The sequence below is a fragment of the Anabrus simplex genome, chromosome 4 (genome assembly GCF_040414725.1).
Source record: "Anabrus simplex isolate iqAnaSimp1 chromosome 4, ASM4041472v1, whole genome shotgun sequence".
Lineage (NCBI taxonomy): Eukaryota > Metazoa > Arthropoda > Insecta > Orthoptera > Tettigoniidae > Anabrus > Anabrus simplex.
Genome location: NC_090268.1, coordinates 419,198,676 through 419,217,043, shown reverse-complemented (window position 1 = coordinate 419,217,043; position 18,368 = coordinate 419,198,676). Strand labels below are relative to the sequence as shown.

General features: G+C 37.5%; 1 protein-coding gene across 1 annotated transcript in view; it reads left to right on the top strand.

The window, feature by feature from the left end:
• Window positions 1-15,009, top strand: part of LOC136872783 (probable E3 SUMO-protein ligase RNF212) — a 187,047-nt gene extending 172,038 nt beyond the window's left edge. Inside the window, exons 6-7 of the mRNA XM_067146625.2 lie at window positions 11,888-12,074; window positions 14,981-15,009. Coding sequence (XP_067002726.1) covers window positions 11,888-12,074; window positions 14,981-14,989 — 196 coding nt within the window. The 3' untranslated portion in view covers window positions 14,990-15,009. The remainder of the gene's footprint in view (window positions 1-11,887; window positions 12,075-14,980) is intronic.
• The last annotated feature ends 3,359 nt before the right edge of the window (window positions 15,010-18,368 follow it).

Sequence of the window (18,368 nt, the reverse complement as noted above, 5' to 3'; positions counted from 1 at the left end):
GAGGTGACTAAATGGGGTCCCAGGGACTCTTAACTTGGGAGCAATGGTTGGTAACCATGGAGACCTCAGCTGAGTCTTGGCATTGCTTCCTCTTACTTGTGTCAGGCTCTTCACTTGCATCTATCCTATCAGACCTCATTTGATCAACTCTCATTCTTTTCCAACCCCAACATTATTAGAGTCTTTCATTGTCATGCCCTTTGTGGCCCTCTTTTTTCTTTGGCCAATATCTCCATTTCTCAAAGTGTTGGACTTCTTCAATTCTTTTCCCCTCTGATTAGTGTTCAAAGATGATGGTTGCCCTCTTAAAACAACCACCACTGGCACCACCACCACCACCACCACCACCACCACCTCCTCCTTCCATTCTAGTCAGTCTGTTCTCTCACCTCTAACTTTCACAGAACTTACACTCCCTTGATACAATGCCCCTCATAATTCAGTGAAGAACACAAGCTTCATCAAGTGTAGACTGTTCATAAATCCAATAAGTACAAATGTAGGGCAGGAAAATGGGAAAAAAAAACATTAAATAGGTTGTGGAACATTTCCATTTATTAATAAAATCTTTATGAAAATCTCTCAAAATATGATTACCAAAAGTTAATCAAACCATCGTAAATTACAAACTGAATTCTAAAATTTGTACTGGTGAACTTCCATTAATATTTCCAACACTTGAATTTACTTTAAAGTAATGAATTAATTAAACTAAATGAATTAATTAATTAATGTGACATAATAGAAAGTTATAATAAACTAGCCAGCTCATGAAACACCAGTGCCACTGTAATGCACTGTGAGGAGAGAAGATTCACATGAGGAGTACTTCATTAATGTATGTTGTAACATTTCAATAATTATTAGAAGAGTGGACACAGCTTATAACATAAATGGTTTTACTCTTCATAATATTAATCTACATAGATAAACGCTAAATACCACTCACTGATCACTATATCTACAGATCCAGAAGACCTAGAATGCTGAAATTAGGAATATAGGTTCATCTTCTGCCATGGAGGTGCACTAAGAAAGGCTTCTGTAATAGATTTAGGCCCTTTGTCCAGTAGCGTAGGCTAATATGTGGTGGATGAAGATGGTTTCTGTTGCACCACATCCCGTGAAGATGGTTGCTTCAATCGTGTTACTATGTAAAGACTTCACTTGCAACCTGATGCCATTACAAAGCTATAGAGATGTCAGAGTATAGGTGCTTCAATTTCCAGACTGAGATTGTGAGGTGAAAAATCTGGTGAATTAAAAGTGTGGAGGAACCCCACAGGGTAGTGGACCATGTCCTCTATCTCTACCACGGTGTCCAGACGTATATCTTACCATGTTAGCAGGAAGTTTCTCCAAAATCAAATCATTAATGTTGCTACAGTGTCGTTCTTAGGCGTGAGAATAGTTCTCTCCATAAGCCAATTCGGCCAGCAAGTCAGTGCCATACATTAAGTAAGATAGGGAATAGAATCATTTTTTGTACAAGTTGCTTTACATCACACCAACTTAGATAGGTCTTATGGTGATGATGGTACAGCCCCAGCATTTGCCTGGTGTGAAAATAGGAAACCACAGAAAGCTATCTTCAGGGCTGCCGACGGTGGGGTTCGAACCCACTATCTCGCGAATGCAAGCTCACAGCTGCACGCCCCTAATCGCACAGCCAGCTCACTCTGTGACAACCTTCATGATGCCAATCCTATATATTCACTATTATGTGCTTTTTCTGTTGTTGTTTGGTAGTGTGGTTTGTGGTGTAAGGATGAGAGAACTGTATTAACCCTTAACTGCCCAAATTATTTTAATTTCTGTAGTGAATATGTTTCATAAGCAGCTAAAATAATGTTGGAAAGCAAGATTTTATTTTCCTGCCCCATACTGGGTCATAAAGTCAATGTGTCCATATGGACATGCTGGGCAGTTATGGAGACAAACAGTTCAACAGACATCAAAAGAGTTTTCTCATACTATACAAATTACAACAATGTGCTTCACAAATCTTCTTCACTGGTGCAGACGGTACAGTTTAAAACACTCAACACTCAGTCTTACATCACATTTTCCACATTTAGTGCATACTTCTGATGTTTTCTTCACACAATACATTCCTGCACATTTCCTTTTCCATTTTCTGTACATAGTGCTTGTAGCAATCATATCTCGCATCACATGGGAAACACGACTTGTATGTTAGTATACTAGTGGATGGTCTTCCTGCTCCTTTAGTAGGATTTGTTTTTTTTGTCGGGTACACCTGCACAATTTCCCATCAGAAATCTGACTGTGTGAGCTTTGCACCTGTTCCTTTCTTCAGTTGCCATGTATTGTGGATATCGATAAGCTATGCGAGCAAAGCCTAGTACCACTTGTTTCGAATATTGATCCTGTGCATAGCAAGAGTTTTCATCCACTCTGTCTACACCTCCCATAATCCCATTATATTTGCCAATGTTGTGAGGACGATGAATTTGAATGATCTTTTCTCCTTTAATTAATACTTTTTACCATGGACACAGATTATACACCAACACAGACTGATGCTGCGGTAACAATCGAGTTACTTTTCCTCTTTGTTACACTAATGCCCCCCTTTGGCTCTTATTCTGTCCATGTTCTATGCTTACTTTTATTCAGACTGTTTAGTTTTCTATGTTCGGTCTCTATTTTTTATTACTAGACTGATTATCACATCAGCTAGAAACTGGCAAATTTAGGTTTAGATGCCTCTCTCATCTTCATCACCTGAATCTTTGTCCGTCCAAATAGCTGGATCCAGTGGTGGTATTTAAACTGTCAGATTACACAAAATGGCGTCAGCGAAGGATGTAAGTGAAGATAGCTCCCAGTTCTCTTGCAAAATAATCGGGAATAAGTGTGGTGTAAATAAGAAGCGAGTGAAGAATGGTATCCAGTGTGAAAAGTGTTTAATTTGGTACCATTTTGAGTGTATATGTAGTGCTGGTTTCGCTAAAGTGAAGATACTTGGACATGTGTGAGCTGTGGCGAGAGCGATTTGAATAGCGGTAACAAACCTAGGCCTACAACGGTCAACGAATCGCTGGCGTCTCATTCCTTGGAGGATGGAGGTAATGATAATGTACTTGGTACTTGTAATTCTCTCCTTATTGCAACAGGATTTACAAGCATTAAAAGTGGACAATGAGATTTTAAAGGAGAAGGTACATTTACTGGAATCGAAAGTACCGTTACCAGTAAACACTCAGAACACAGGTGGCTCCGTGAATTCTAGCGCGTGGTGTCAAGTTGCTTCAGATTCTAGGAGGAAAAGTGAACAGTTAAATAAGGACAACTTTGTAATTGACAACAAAAAATAGATTTTCAGCCCTGAGGGAAGTAGGCGATACGCAAGGACTTATCCGTATGGGAAGCAGTCAAATGTATAGTGCAAAATCCGTTACGATAAGTGGCAAAGTTAGGCCTAAAATCCCACACAGTGCCCCGGAGAAAGTGTCGAACATTCTTATATTTGGTGATAGCCAGGCGAGGGGAATTGCGGAGAAAATGAACAATGAAGATATTGCAGCATCAGCCGTCATCTATCCTGGGGCCCCAATCAAGAAGGTATTGGAAAACACGGAACAGGCAGCAAGAAATCTCGGAAGTCGTGATGCAGTAGTGATCATCGGCGGGACGAACGACGTAGCTCACAACAGCGATAAGATTGTCATTTCTCAACTTAAATGTACACTAGGTAAGCTGACTCACACTAACACCTTTGCAGTGAACGTCTCCCACAAGCATGATTTGATTAGAGACTCGTGTGTGAACACTGAAGTGGACAAAGTTAATACAGATATGGTTAAAATTGGTAAACATTTTCGTAATACACAGGTAATTGATAGCAGCAGTTTCGAGAGACACTGTTACACAAAGCATGGCCTTCATCTAAACAATTCAGGTAAACGAAAGATAGCAAATATTGTTCTAGATTTGATTAATCTTTAGATATGTACTGTAAAAAAGGCAACTCTCTTGAGTTATAATACTGACCAGGAAAACTAATAGAAAGAGCCAGCGGTACTTCAAACTGGCTCAGTCAACTAGAAAATGAAACTCAGGAAAGTAAGGAATTTCAAGTTACCCAATTGCAACAGTCAAGTTTTAGGGAGGAAGGGGGTCTGAGATTGCTCTTGGTAAACTGTCAGAGTGTAGTAAATAAACAATTAAAATTCGGTACATTGATGGAATCTTATGAGACTGATGTGATGATGGGAGTGGAATCGTGGTTGAGAGAAGGGGTGGGTAATAGAGAAGTATTTCCAGAAGGGTACATAGTCTATCGTAGAGACCGAGGAGATAAAAAGGGAGGGGGGGGGGTGTTTATTCTCGTGAAGGAAACTTATTGTTCACATGAATGGTTTACCGATGAAATATTAGGGATAAAATTAGTTTGTGATAATATGAAGGAGGTGGGAATTATAGGAACATACAGGCCTGGAAGAGAGGAAAGAGACATGGAAATATTTGAGAAAATAATAGATTATACTCATAAAAACAATAATAATGATATGGTAATAATTGGGGGAGATCTAAATTTGCCTGAAGTTGAATGGAATGGAGCTGCAAGTGAAGCCCATGAACAGAAACTGGCAAATAAGTTAATTTGGGAGGGAGGATTTACACAGGTAGTACAAGAACCTACTCGTCTCAGTAACTTACTAGATGTATTCTTGGTTAAACCATGGGAAATTGTTGATAAAACTAAGGTAATTGAAGGAATAGGTGACTATAAGGCTGTAATAATGGATGTAGGACTGGTACTAAAAAGGCTTAATAAGAGGGTCACACAAGACAAGAAATTGTACAGAAAAACTAAAGTTGATGAATTTGGGACTTACCTTAAATCACAATTCAGTTGTTGGATAAGTGAAGGGAGTAATGTGGATACTCTTTGGGCTAAATTGAAAGGAATCATTTGGGAAGGAGAGAAGAGATTTGTACCTGTTAAGAAGGGTAAAATGACCTCAGACCCTGTTTATTATACAAGGGAAATAAGAAAATTAAAAAGAAAATGTAGAATAGTAAACAGGAAAATCAAAGAGGGTAGGGAGAGTAGAGAAACTAGAAAACAGCCAATGAGGAAACTGAATAGAGTGAAAAAGGAAGCAAAAGAGAATTATATGAATCGCATACTTCAAGAGGGTAATGACCACAAAGGGAAATGGAAAAAGCTGTATTCATATATCAGGAATCAAAAAGGAAAAGGAATCCAAATTCCTACAATGGTGGGAGAAGGAGGTGAACACTATTTAACAGATAGCGAGAAAGCAAACCTATTTAGTGGGGAATTCAGAGATTCAGTAGATGATTGTCCGGAGTTGGAAACTGAAACAGAAGATAGAGAGGGAGAGACACAGAGAGAAACAAGAAGCTTCTCATTCACAAATGAAGATATTTTCAGAGAAATTCAACTGCTTCAGCAAGGAAAAGCAGCAGGAAGTGATCAAATTACTGGGGAGGTGTTAAAGACAATGGGGTGGTACATAGTGCCTTATTTAAAATTTATCTTTGACTATGTCATAAATAATAGTGTAATACCAAAGGAATGGAAGGAATCTATAATAATACCAATTTACAAAGGAAAGGGTGATAAAAGGAAACGAGAGAACTACAGGCCAATCAGCCTGACCAGTATAGTTTGTAAAATACTGGAGAGTTTAATACCAAAATACATCAGAGGGATATGTGATGATAAAAATTGGTTCATGAGGAGCCAGTATGGATTTAGAAAGAAATTTTCTTGTGAGGCACAACTGGTGGGATTTCAGCAGGACATATCAGATCAGTTGGATTCAGGAGGCCAGTTAGATTGCATAGCCATAGATCTTTCCAAAGCCTTTGATAGAGTGGAACATGGAATATTATTAAAGAAATTGGAGGGAATAGGATTGGACGTAAGGGTTACACGTTGGATAAAAACATTTCTAAATTCAAGGGTTCAGAAAGTCAAAGTAGGAAATAATGTATCGCAGGAAGAGAAAGTTTGTAAGGGAATTGCACAGGGTAGTATAATCGGTCCGTTACTTTTCTTAATATACTTAAATGATTTAGGGAATAATATAACATCAAAAATAAGATTGTATGCAGATGACATAATTGTATATAGGGAAATAAATAACATTGAGGATTGTTCAGAATTACAAAGGGACCTTGAGAGTATCCAACAATGGGTTGAAGAAAATAATATGAAGGTTAATGGAGGCAAATCAACTGTTACAACATTTACAAACAGGAGTTAAAAGTAGGACTATTAGGCAGTACCATATGGCTGATAAAGCAGGCATGAGGCAGTTTCTAAAAAGTAACTATGATCGGTGGAAAACGGTAAATAAAAATGTAAACAGACTCTGGGATGGGTTTAAATAAATTGTTGAGGAATGCGAAAGCAGGTTTGTACCTTTAAGGGTGGTAAGGAATAGTAAAGACCCACCTTATTATAATAGAGAAATAAAGAGACTAAGAAGGAGGTGCAGACTGGAAAGAAATAGAGTTAGAAATGGCTGTGGAAGTAAGGAGAAATTGAAGGAACTTACTAGAAAATTGAATCTAGCAAAGAAGGCTGCTAAGGATAACATGATGGCAAGCATAATTGGCGGTCATACAAATTTTAGTGAAAAATGGAAGGGTATGTATAGGTATTTTAAGGCAGAAACAGGTTCCAAGAAGGACATTCCAGGAATAATGAATGAACAAGGGGAGTGTGTATGTGAGGATCTTCAAAAGGCAGAAGTATTCAGTCAGCAGTATGTAAAGATTGTTGGTTACAAGGAAAATGTCGAGATAGAGGAGGAGACTAAGGCCAAAGAAGTAATAAAATTTACATATGATAACAATGACATTTACAATAAGATACAAAAGTTGAAAACTAGAAAAGCGGCTGGAATTGATCAGATTTCTGGGGATATACTAAAGACAATGGGTTGGGATATAGTACCATATCTGAAGTACTTATTTGATTATTGTTTGGTCGAAGGAGCTATACCAGATGAATGGAGAGTTGCTATTGTAGCCCCTGTATATAAAGGAAAGGGTGATAGACATAAAGCTGAAAATTACAGGCCAGTAAGTTTGACATGCATTGTATGTAAGCATTGGGAAGGCATTCTTTCTGATTATATTAGACATGTTTGTGAAATTAATAACTGGTTCGATAGAAGGCAGTTCGGTTTTAGGAAAGGTTATTCCACTGAAGCTCAACTTGTAGGATTCCAGCAAGATATAGCAGATATCTTGGATTCTGGAGGTCAAATGGACTGTATTGCAATTGACCTGTCTAAAGCATTTGATAGGGTGGATCATGGGAGACTACTGGCAAAATTGAGTGCAATTGGACTAGACAAAAGAGTGACTGAATGGGTTGCTATATTTCTAGAAAATAGATCTCAGAGAATTAGAGTAGGTGAAGCTTTATCTGACCCTGTAATAATTAAGAGAGAAATTCTTCAAGGCAGTATTATCGGACCTTTATGTTTTCTTATATATATAAATGATATATGTAAAGGAGTGGAATCGGAGGTAAGGCTTTTTGCGGATGATGTTATTCTCTATACAGTGATAAATAAGTTACAAGATTGTGAGCAACTGCAACGTGACCTCGAAAATGTAGTGAGATGGACAGCAGGCAATGTTATGTTGATAAACGGGGTTAAAAGTCAGGTTGTGAGTTTCACAAATAGGAAAAGTCCTCTCAGTTTTAATTACTGCGTTGATGGGGTGAAAGTGCCTTTTGGGGATCATTGTAGGTATCTGGGTGTTAATATACAGAAAGATCTTCATTGGGGTAATCACATAAATGGGATTGTAAATAAAGAGTACAGATCTCTGCACATGGTTATGAGTAGGGCCCGGATTTCCATGCAAATGCATGTTTTTAAATAAGCTAGCTACACTTCTCAAACTTTACAAATATTCGTTTTACGGCTTAACAATTCCAAATAACCGTTCTTTTTCCATGCATGTTTGCATGTTTTGGCATTTTTCGGAGAAAATTCATGCATAATGCATATTTGGAAGATTTTGGATTTAATAGCGCATATTTGGACGTTTAATATTGCATAATATGACTTTTATTCTGACTTTGACGCATATATATTGTTAACTTGCATCAGTGCATTTTCTGAATGTTAGTTTGCAGAATTTGGGACAATTTTTCATGTTGTAGGCTACAGTATGTCTATTACTGAGAGACGGAGAGAATGTATTCCTGGCATCCTATGTAACAACCATAGTTGGTAGCCTACATACGGTACAGGTCCTACAGTATAATGCAATTAACCAAACACTTTCTTATCTGTTGCTTGAGTAAACAATGACGTAAGTCGGAAGGCCCCACGTCGAAATCTAATTCTTAGGAATAAGGTGTCCCAGTTTTACAGTTGTACATTGCTATAAATTGAACCGTAAATTGTGCATTAATCATTGACGGCTCATTTTTCGTCTGTTAGACGAACAAAAGAAACCTTGTATCGCACTTGTGCGGTGCCGCGTGACTGGGATAGCAGCTTACAAATTCTGGTTTTTCATTGAACCCTCTACCGTTGTTATCCTGGAATGTCCTACCCGGAACTCTCAATCGTCACACGTCTGTGTTATCGCAGCAAGCAATCGTTACCACTTATTGAGGACATTCAAATGTGTCTGCAATCATCGAATGGAGAAGCAGCTGCCGCAGATAGAGATAAGTTGAACAAACTAATTCGTTCAAATCCTGATTTTGAATTCGTCAAGCTTATAAAAGACGCATTGTGGTGAAAATGCAAAAGACGTACAATTTGACCTCACTTTGTCCAAATGCCTTCATTGAATTATGCATCTATCACTTCTCGTGACGTAAAAAGATAATTTTCTGTGCTTAAGTATGTGCTGAATGATAAACGGATGAGCTTAAATCAAGACAATTTTGAGAAATTAGGGTAGTTTTTGTTCATGTTTCAAAAGGAACTGAATTTTGATAGTGCATATTTTCTAGTTTATTGTGCATGTTTTGCCATATGATAGTGCATGAATGCATGCATATTTTGAGATATGATTGTGCATGGAAATCCGGGCTCTAGTTATGAGGATGTTTAGGGGTTGTAGTAAGGATGTAAAGGAGAGGGCATATCTCTGGTAAGACCCCAACTAGAGTATGGTTCCAGTGTATGGGACCCTCACCAGGATTACCTGATTCAAGAACTGGAAAACAATCCAAAGAAAAGCAGCTCGATTTGTTCTGGGTGATTTCCAACAAAAGAGTAGCGTTACAAAAATGTTGCAAAGTTTGGGTTGGGAAGAATTGAGAGAAAGAAGAAGAGCTGCTCGACTAATTAAATTTATGTAAATCATCCAAGACGATTTTGTATTGATTAGGTGGTCTAATAAATAACTTAATGTTATTATTTCAATTAAGTGGTATGTTCCGAGCTGTCAGCGAGAGATGGCGTGGAATGACATTAGTAGACGAATAAGTTTGAGTGGCGTTTATAAAAGTAGGAAAGATCACAATATGAAGATAAAGTTGGAATTCAAGAGGACAGACTGGGGCAAATATTCATTTATAGGAAGGGGAGTTAGGGATTGGAATAACTTACCAAGGGAGACGTTCAATAAATTTCCAATTTCTTTGAAATCATTTAGGAAAAGGCTAGGAAAGCAACAGATCGGGAATCTGCCACCTGGGCAACTGCCCTAAATGCAGATCAGTATTCATTCATAATTCATTTAAAACTGAATTTGAATATACTTTGGATGTGGTGGTTATCCCAAAAGATGGCAAGTTCAAATACTTAGGTGTGAGATTTGAAAGTAATTTGCACTGGAAGGCTCATGTGGATGACATTGTTGGGAAAGCATACAGATTGTTACATGTCATAATGAGCCTCCTTAAAGGATGCAACAAAGAATTAAAAGAGAAAATTTACTTAAGTATGGTTCGTCCATTATTGGAATATGCAAACAGTGTTTGGGATCCTCCAATTTCTTTGAAATCATTTCGGAAAAGGCTAGGGAAGCAAGAGAGAGGGAATCTGCCACCTGGGCGACTGCCCTAAATGCAGATCAGTATTGATTGATTGATTGATTGAAGAATACCTAATAAAAGAAATAGATAGTGCGCAGAGGAAAGCAGCAAGATTTGTAACAGGGGATTTAAGGAGAAAGAGTACCGGTAGTGTATCAGAAATGTTAAAGGAACTAGGGTGGGAAACTTTAAGTAAGAGAAGGGAGGAAACTAGATTTATAGGATTATATAGAGCCTATACAGGAGAAGAAGCATGGGGAGATATCTGTGAGAGGCTTCAGCTGGAAAATAATTATATCAGCAGAACTGACCACAAATATAAAATTAGAAGGAATTTTAGCAGAAGCGATTGGGGTAAATTTTCATTCATTGGGAAGGGTGTGAAGGAGTGGAACAGTTTACCAGGGGTAGTGTTTGATCCTTTTCCAAAATCTGTACAGATATTCAAGAAGAGAATAAACAGGAACAGAGAAAATAAATGAAGTGTTGCAGGGCATTCGACCAGTGCAGGTTAATGTAAATAAAAAATGTGTGTGAATAAATTAATTCCATCCCCTGGTCTAAGGAGTTTGGACAGCCAAAGTAGGGGACTGCCTGTAGGGGTGAAGTACAGTGGGGACTTTGAGGGCCCTGGGACCGCTACGGTAGCTGTGAAGGCCCTTCAAGAACTCTGAAAAGTGGTGGCAAAAGGGGCTCTGGTTAAGACGCAGCAGGTCGTTATGCTACTTAGGTTCCAGAATGGGTAAAAAAAAAAAAAGTAAATAAATGCAATGTAAATTTTAATCTTATACCAGTTGTATAGTATCATTTGAAGTAATTCCACATACTGTATATCAGTTGACTATATTTGTAAGTAGTACAGGAGATATTATAAGTAGAATTTTGTAAACAATATAAATTTATTAAGGATGAGCTGTTTGTTTAATAGAAAAAAATTGTTAGCATAAATTGTATAATATTGTGTTATAGGAAAATTTTCTTCTTGTTAATTTAGTATTTAGGGCTTGACAATAATGTATTTTAGTGTACCATTTGCCACTGAGGTAGACACCTCATTTGCAAATAAATAGATTTTGATTTGATTTTTTGATTTGATTTGCATCTGCCACATGAACACTATTATCATCTTGCAAGAGTATGTCCAAGGGATCCTTAATACTCAGATTGGGGGTAATGCTCTTGAAAAGGATCTAAAATAAGAGAATCATTACATCCAAAGAATGTAATAAAAAGAGTGCATAAAATTAACCTGAATCCATAACTACCCAGCATGTCCAACAGCATAACAGCATGTTACAACAATGTGCCAAGCAAGAACTTCTATATGCATCTGAGACAAAGACCAGAGTCTCCTTAAATCTATACAGGCATGCCATTGTAAAATTTTGTCACAAATTTTCACAGGAGCAACTGAAATAAACCTTACATACATGCTGGGCTGTTAAGGGTTAAGGTGAACACAAATTCCCAGTTCCGACGTCATAGGAAATAACCATATGAAGTTAAAATTCCTGACCAGACCAGAAATCCAAACCCAGGGCCCTCAGAACTAAAGGCCAGTATGATGACCATGCAGCCAAGGAGCTGGACTAGATACACGTATTAATATCTACTAATTATTGTGTACTATAACAACATGATGGGTTTATCCTGGTCACGGTTAAATTTAAAAAAACTGAGTTTCTGTTATGGTGGTGGAGATGACAATAACAATTTGTTGTTTTAATGGGTCAAATATTGAAGTCGTCATCTCTATTAGGATTCCACTGTAATTATCACGATCATTATCAAGGAAGTTAAAAATCTTGGTCTACTGTTTCTAGAATTCTGTGTGATATTCATTACCATCTTGTCTTTTTGAAGTGAGAAAGAACTTCAGACTGTGAAACGCAAGCTGTCTCGTCCTCCATCGGTAAATGAAAGTGGCCACTCTTCCAATTTCTTTTTGACACCAAGTACTCCAGCATCAAGCAAATCCTTGAATAATTCTCCACATTTCCCTGGATTGTCTCCTGAATCTCCACGTTCACCTTCTCCTCAGCATTCACGTGTAAGTTTTAGCTATAATTGAAGCCATGAAATCAAAATACCATTCAATTACATTGCTTCAAGTTCTGAGAAAAATGCAAAATACATGTTTTCTGCTCTTCTAATTAATACCTTTACAGGAATATTTTTCTAGATAAATTAGAGAAAAAATACATTAACATGTCAAAGTTATGTAAGTGCCAGAAAATACATTTCAAAATTGCAGAAAATTAATAGTTATTGCTCTCTCCAGTGAAGTATTTTTCAGAGGAACTGTTTTTATTTTTAAAATACCAAAAATACAGTAGTGATATATTTTTCTACAAGTTTGATCATAGTGAGTAAACAATAAATGCAATTACGAATATATTGTTGCTCAGTCTGATATTACAACTTGCTTTGCTACACGGAGTTCCAAACCTTCAGTATCACTCTCACTAGTTTTACCATTTTCTTCATATGCTGTCAGACAATCAAAAGGAGATCTGGATGGATGATTTGGAGATATGCATTCCAGATATTTCTTCATTTTCTTGATGTATTTCTTGATATCAGCAGCTTTGACAGGTTTTTAGTTTCAGTTCTTGTGTATAAATGTAGGAAAGATTACCCAAGTTGGAATCCTACTTGTACATTTTAAATATGTATTTTGTATAAATCACAGCTTGTAGTTGAAACTATGTGACTTTCCCTTTAAAAATATGGTGTTAGCAGGTGTTTATAATCCTTCAGAGCATGGAATTGAAGCATGGTTAAAGTCAACACTAGAGATTTGAGTGGTTTTTGAACACAATACATGAAGGCTGCTACCTGATAATTAGAGCTTGGAATTTTAGGTGCAAAATTTGGGGTAAAAAAGGTGCAAATTTTAAATTTAAATATTCGTAGAAACATCATCATAACCAGTTTTACATCTTATAAAAGGATACAAAATTCATTCATGTTATCATGTATTAAAAATTGCCTAAAACAAATCCCAGAACACAATGTTATTAAAATCAAACTGTCAAAACAGATAATATTTAACATTTCAGTGTTGTTTACAGACACCGTAGATCTAGCCATATGATAAATAAATTAAATAAATAAATAAATAAATAAATAAATAAATAAGTGGAGTTGCATCCCCAGTCACTAAGTAAATACTTATACATAGAAAAGAAATATTCAGCATGAACAGACACAAGTGCTGCATATTTTGTTTGCAGTCATTATTAAATGTGTGTTTGTTGCAACATCCTTAACATCAGGGATTTTGGCTAAGCTCTGTTCTAGTATGTGCTTTGCAGTACCCTCCAGTGCATCCTTCACATCCATCACAACAGCCCATTTAAGAAATTTCATATAGCCTTAAAACGAAACATCATCATCATCATCAATGTCCACTCCAGTTGCCCGGGTGTGGTTACAAATAAACAATGCAAGAATTTGGGAACTTGGAAGAGAATGTCCTGTATTTTCAACATACGTTTGTTTCCTAGTAGGAGTCTATTTTTAGAAACTGCTGAACACTTGGTTACACGCACCGGCGGGGAATCGCCGCCAGATAGGAAATGTGATTTCAGCAGTTGTGTGATGTGGAGCCATGGCACTTTAGGACATTCTGTGTGCACACAATTTGCGCAGGGTGGGAATATAGTTAGTTCGCTATGGGATCTCTCTAAGAGTGGATTCATTTTTTCTCATTGTTTGGAGCAGGAATTCGCTGCCTGTGCGTGTAACAGTGCTAGCGTTGTTGTATTCTCTGCTTTGTTAGTGTTCGTTTATTGTTTGGTAGACCATGGACTTCAAGAAAGTGCAACAATGCAAATGAGAACTTTTTGATGACATGGTAACGACTTGCAGATTAACAGAAACCTACTTGCGGTAAAAGTCATGATGGCGGGGAAACGCCGCCAATGCGTGTAACGACATCATAGTTTACACCAGACCACCCGAAAGAAAATTAGATGGTAAGATGTATATAGTTTCTATGTTATACTGTAATTAACAGCAATAATAGAGTAGGACCAATATAAAACAATAACACTGTGACATTTATCTTGAAAAGATAAGACAAATAAAGCTTCTAAATGAACATGAAATTAACAATTTATATAAGGTGAGGAATCCCCGCTGTGCATGTAACTATGTTATAATTTTTGCACGTGTAACCAAGTGTTAATGTAGAGACAGAAATGTATTTGCATATGAATGCTTCACAAATTCAATGTAGTGCTTGTGCAATGCAGGTCACATGCTTTAGATTGCATGTAGGTAAATGCCAATAACTTGTAGAATGCTTGGTCCCCAAGTACTAGCCACACTCGATCATATTGTATTCCTTCAGGCCACAATACAATATATGCATCATTAAAACTTTGGATCACACTGGCATTGATAGTTTAATTCAGAATGTATATTTTCAATAGCATGGGTTTCACTTGCTGTCCATCTAGGGGTGCTATTAAAATGTCTAGAATATATTGCCTGTTGCTGGTTTTGTCAAGTATTACTTGCCTGTCATTTTTCTTCATGCAGAGGCTAAATATATGATTTTCAAAGGGTGCTTTAATCTGGACCAAGACTTACCAGTATATTTCTGCAAATATGTTTTCATAATAGGATTGTTAAGCTTGGAAAGAAGCATTCCACACACCACAAATGTCTTTGCTGTCAGCTTTTTTTCTTTTCCTTCCTGAATTTTAAGAAGCCATTGTGCTTCACCAATGAATTGTTGTTGCACTCCATCCTTACTACTCCTTACGCTTCACTTGTTAAGCGCTAGCTATATGCTGCATAACATGATTATGTTGGTGTTTTTCAATCAATTGTTATTGATATACCACAAACATTTTACCTCAGAACAGACCCATCACTCTGAATACCATTTGCACTAAACTGTTAAGCACTATCATGTATTTTCTCGGCATTCATTTTCTGTTTCAGCATACTTAATACTGGTATTATACTGGAAACATAGGACAGTGGAAGACACCACACACAGTCAAAGTTTATTCTGAACCATCGCCTACGCAATACTAACAAGGCCAGCAGATAAGCAGCTAACAGAGGGCGGCAAGCTAATAGTTCAAAAATCGCCGAGTACGTACTTAAGCTCCCGATAAGTGCAGTACAGGGAGCCTATGATTCTAATGGCAAATTGAGGAACTACAAAGAACCAAGCTTTACAGACAAACTGTTAGGTATTTTGGTTTAATTTCTTTAGGACTAAAATGCATTAAAGGAGCCAAGAAAGTATTAAACAAGTGGGAAAAGGTGCTGACTTTAAGAAAAGGTGCAAAAAAGTTTTCTTTGCAAGACAAGCTAATTTGGGCATTGCAGTAGCAAAAAAGAATGAAGGTGCTCTACTTATAAACAAATTCTTGAATAGTTCGTTAACTCATTGGAGTGCAGAGGAAATAAAATATTCAACTGTACAGATATCTCAAAATAAGGACTTGCATGGTTTTTGATCTCATGGCTTCAGTTGGAATATTGCATTCTGAGAGAGAACTCTAGTATTCAGCTTTCACATGAATCGCAATATTTTCTTCGTCAATTTTAATATAATTATAATTAAATTTTTATATACTTAATGTATTGAAAGCTGGGGTTGTACATTAATTAAGGCCACAGCCACTTCCTTCCCAATGCTAGCCCTTCCCCATCCTTGCATCTCCAAAAACTTTCAATGTGTTAGTGCGACGTTAAACCACTAGGAAAAAAAAAAGCTGAAGGAATAAAATGTAATTTTATGGATGAAAAATTGTGATTTTGTCATGTAAGACCCAGGGTAGCTAGCCTTTTTCCTGTTCCTCAAGCCTATGTGGTATATCTCCATCTTATTGCCAATCATTACCACACCCTACTGGCAACAAGAGAGGATGAATTTTGAATTTTTGCTTTATATATCTTCATAATTGATGATAAGCTCCTTGCCTTTAAAAGAGTAGTGCTGCGGGCTAGCCATTCTTTTCTTCTCTTGACTGTGGCATGATCACAATATCAAAATTCACATAAAACACGACAAGCTTGATTTCTTTCTTTCCTCAGTAACTTCCACCCAAGCACCCACTTACCATGTTCACATACTCATTTTAGCTTCTTTCCTTGTGGCCATGACTAATACTCATAACTTGTAGTATGGAGTGGGGATCACAGGTTGGACATTTGTTCTATCTATTCCCTTCTTTTATGAGTCTTCTTTTTCTTCTTCTCCTTGTGCTTATATTGTACATAATATGTTACTTACTTGCGGACTGACTGCTGTGACTAATGATACTGTAATTGGAACAGTGAGTCTTGTGTACGAATAGGCCAGCCACTGGATTTTTAAAGCTGCCAAGCTGTGATTGTAAAGGGCAGTCCCTCCTTGAGCCACTAGCTCACTGGGACATTCTATACCCAATAAATAAATAAATAAATAAATCTTACAGAGAAGTTAGACAGTGATTTTAAATGTAATTCCCAGAAGTGTGTTCTTCCAGCAAAGAAGCCATGTAAAAACCTGTAAATAAATTTAGAGAAAAGGGTTTGCTTCTTGATAAGAAGGAAAGGGTAAAGCAGTGCGTTCTTACTGGAGCAAAAGTGGCCGAAGTTGGAGAATGATTACAACATTCTCCACAAAAATCTTTGGAATGGCTGTCTTGGTAACCACTATTTCAAGGAGCTCTGCATGGCAAGCTACCAAACTCTACAAATTGTAATCATACAAGTTCACTGTCATCCATGAATTTGCTACAGCATGATAATAAGAGTTGGATACATTTCTGTAACTGGATGTAGAGGAATTGGTTGAGGATTGATGGGGTAATTGATCCAATTTTAATAATCTTCTCTGATGAAGTATGGTTCCATTTACACTGCCATGTTTTGATTCAGAAACCAGTATTGGAACTAAGATAAATCCATATTAGTGCAGGAAATCCCCCATTACATGTTGAGAAAATGGAGGTTTGGTGCACAGTAAATGCATACAGAATAATAGAGCTAACATTTTTTTTTTTTTGGAGACACCATTAATGAAAAATGTTATGGGAATAATATACACCATTCTTTGAACTTCTGACCACCGAGCTCGATAGCTGCAGTCGCTTAAGTGCGGCCAGTATCCAGTATTCAGGAGATAGTAGGTTCGAACCCCACTATCGGCAGCCCTGAAGATGGTTTTCCGTGGTTTCCCATTTTCACACCAGGCGAATGCTGGGACTGTGCCTTAATTAAGGCCATGGCCACTTCCTTCCCACTCCTAGCCCTTTCCTGTCCCATTGTCGCCATAAGACCTATCTGTGTCGGTGCGACGTTAAGCAACTAGCAAAAGAACTTCTGACCGTATTGAGTGTCGGTCTTGATATTTCCAGCAAGAGTCTGACACCATGCATACAGCTGCAGATTCATAAAATTTTTGAAGGTAGCATAATTAGTTGTGGGTTATGGCATGTAATATTTCTTTATGGGAGAACTTGAAAAATAAAGTGTATAGGTCAAACCCCCACATGTTAGAAAACCAGAAAGGAAATATCAGGAGAGAAATTTGCTCTATTTGTAACTGTAATTGTGAGAATCTGAATCATGGCAAAGTTAGTGGTGCCAATTGCATTAATATTGTACCCAATTCTTCATTTTCTGCCTGGCCTTTTCACATTTACCTGGGGTAGGCACTTTGTGTAGATTTAGCTCATTTTTACAGGTGGAAGCCTTTCTCAATATCAACCCCAAATGGAGGGATGTATTCACAATTGCATGTTACTGTGGTGTTTTATAGTGTAATGTTTTCTGTGTAAATGAAGATGTGTATTATGATAAACACAAGCACTCATCCCCCAAGCAAGAGGAATTAACCAGATAAAGTTAAAATTCCCAGCCTGGCTAGAAATCAAACCTGGAGCATCTGAACCGAAGGTCATTACGCTGATCATTCAGACAAGAAGTTGGACACATATTGGACACATATTGTATCCAATTGTTTGGCCAGCTAATTCTTACTTGAAACTTACTGTACTTGGCCTCACCAGCACACTTCCACCATTTATTTATGTCTGATGAACATTCCATCAGGCCCATCCTTCTCACATCTTTCCAGATTTGATCCCACCTTCTTGTTTTGGGTCTTTCTGGAGGCTGCCTTCCCTCTCGTATACTACATCACTGAGCAAGTTGGCTGTGCGGTTAGGAGTGCGTAGCTGTGAGCTTGCATTTGGAAGATGGTGGGTTCAAACCCCACTGTCAGCAGCCCTGAAGATGGTTTTCTGTGGTTTCCTTTTTCACACCAGGCCAGTGCTAGGGCTGTCTGTGCCTCAATTAAGGTCACAGCTGCTTCCTTCCCACTCCTAGC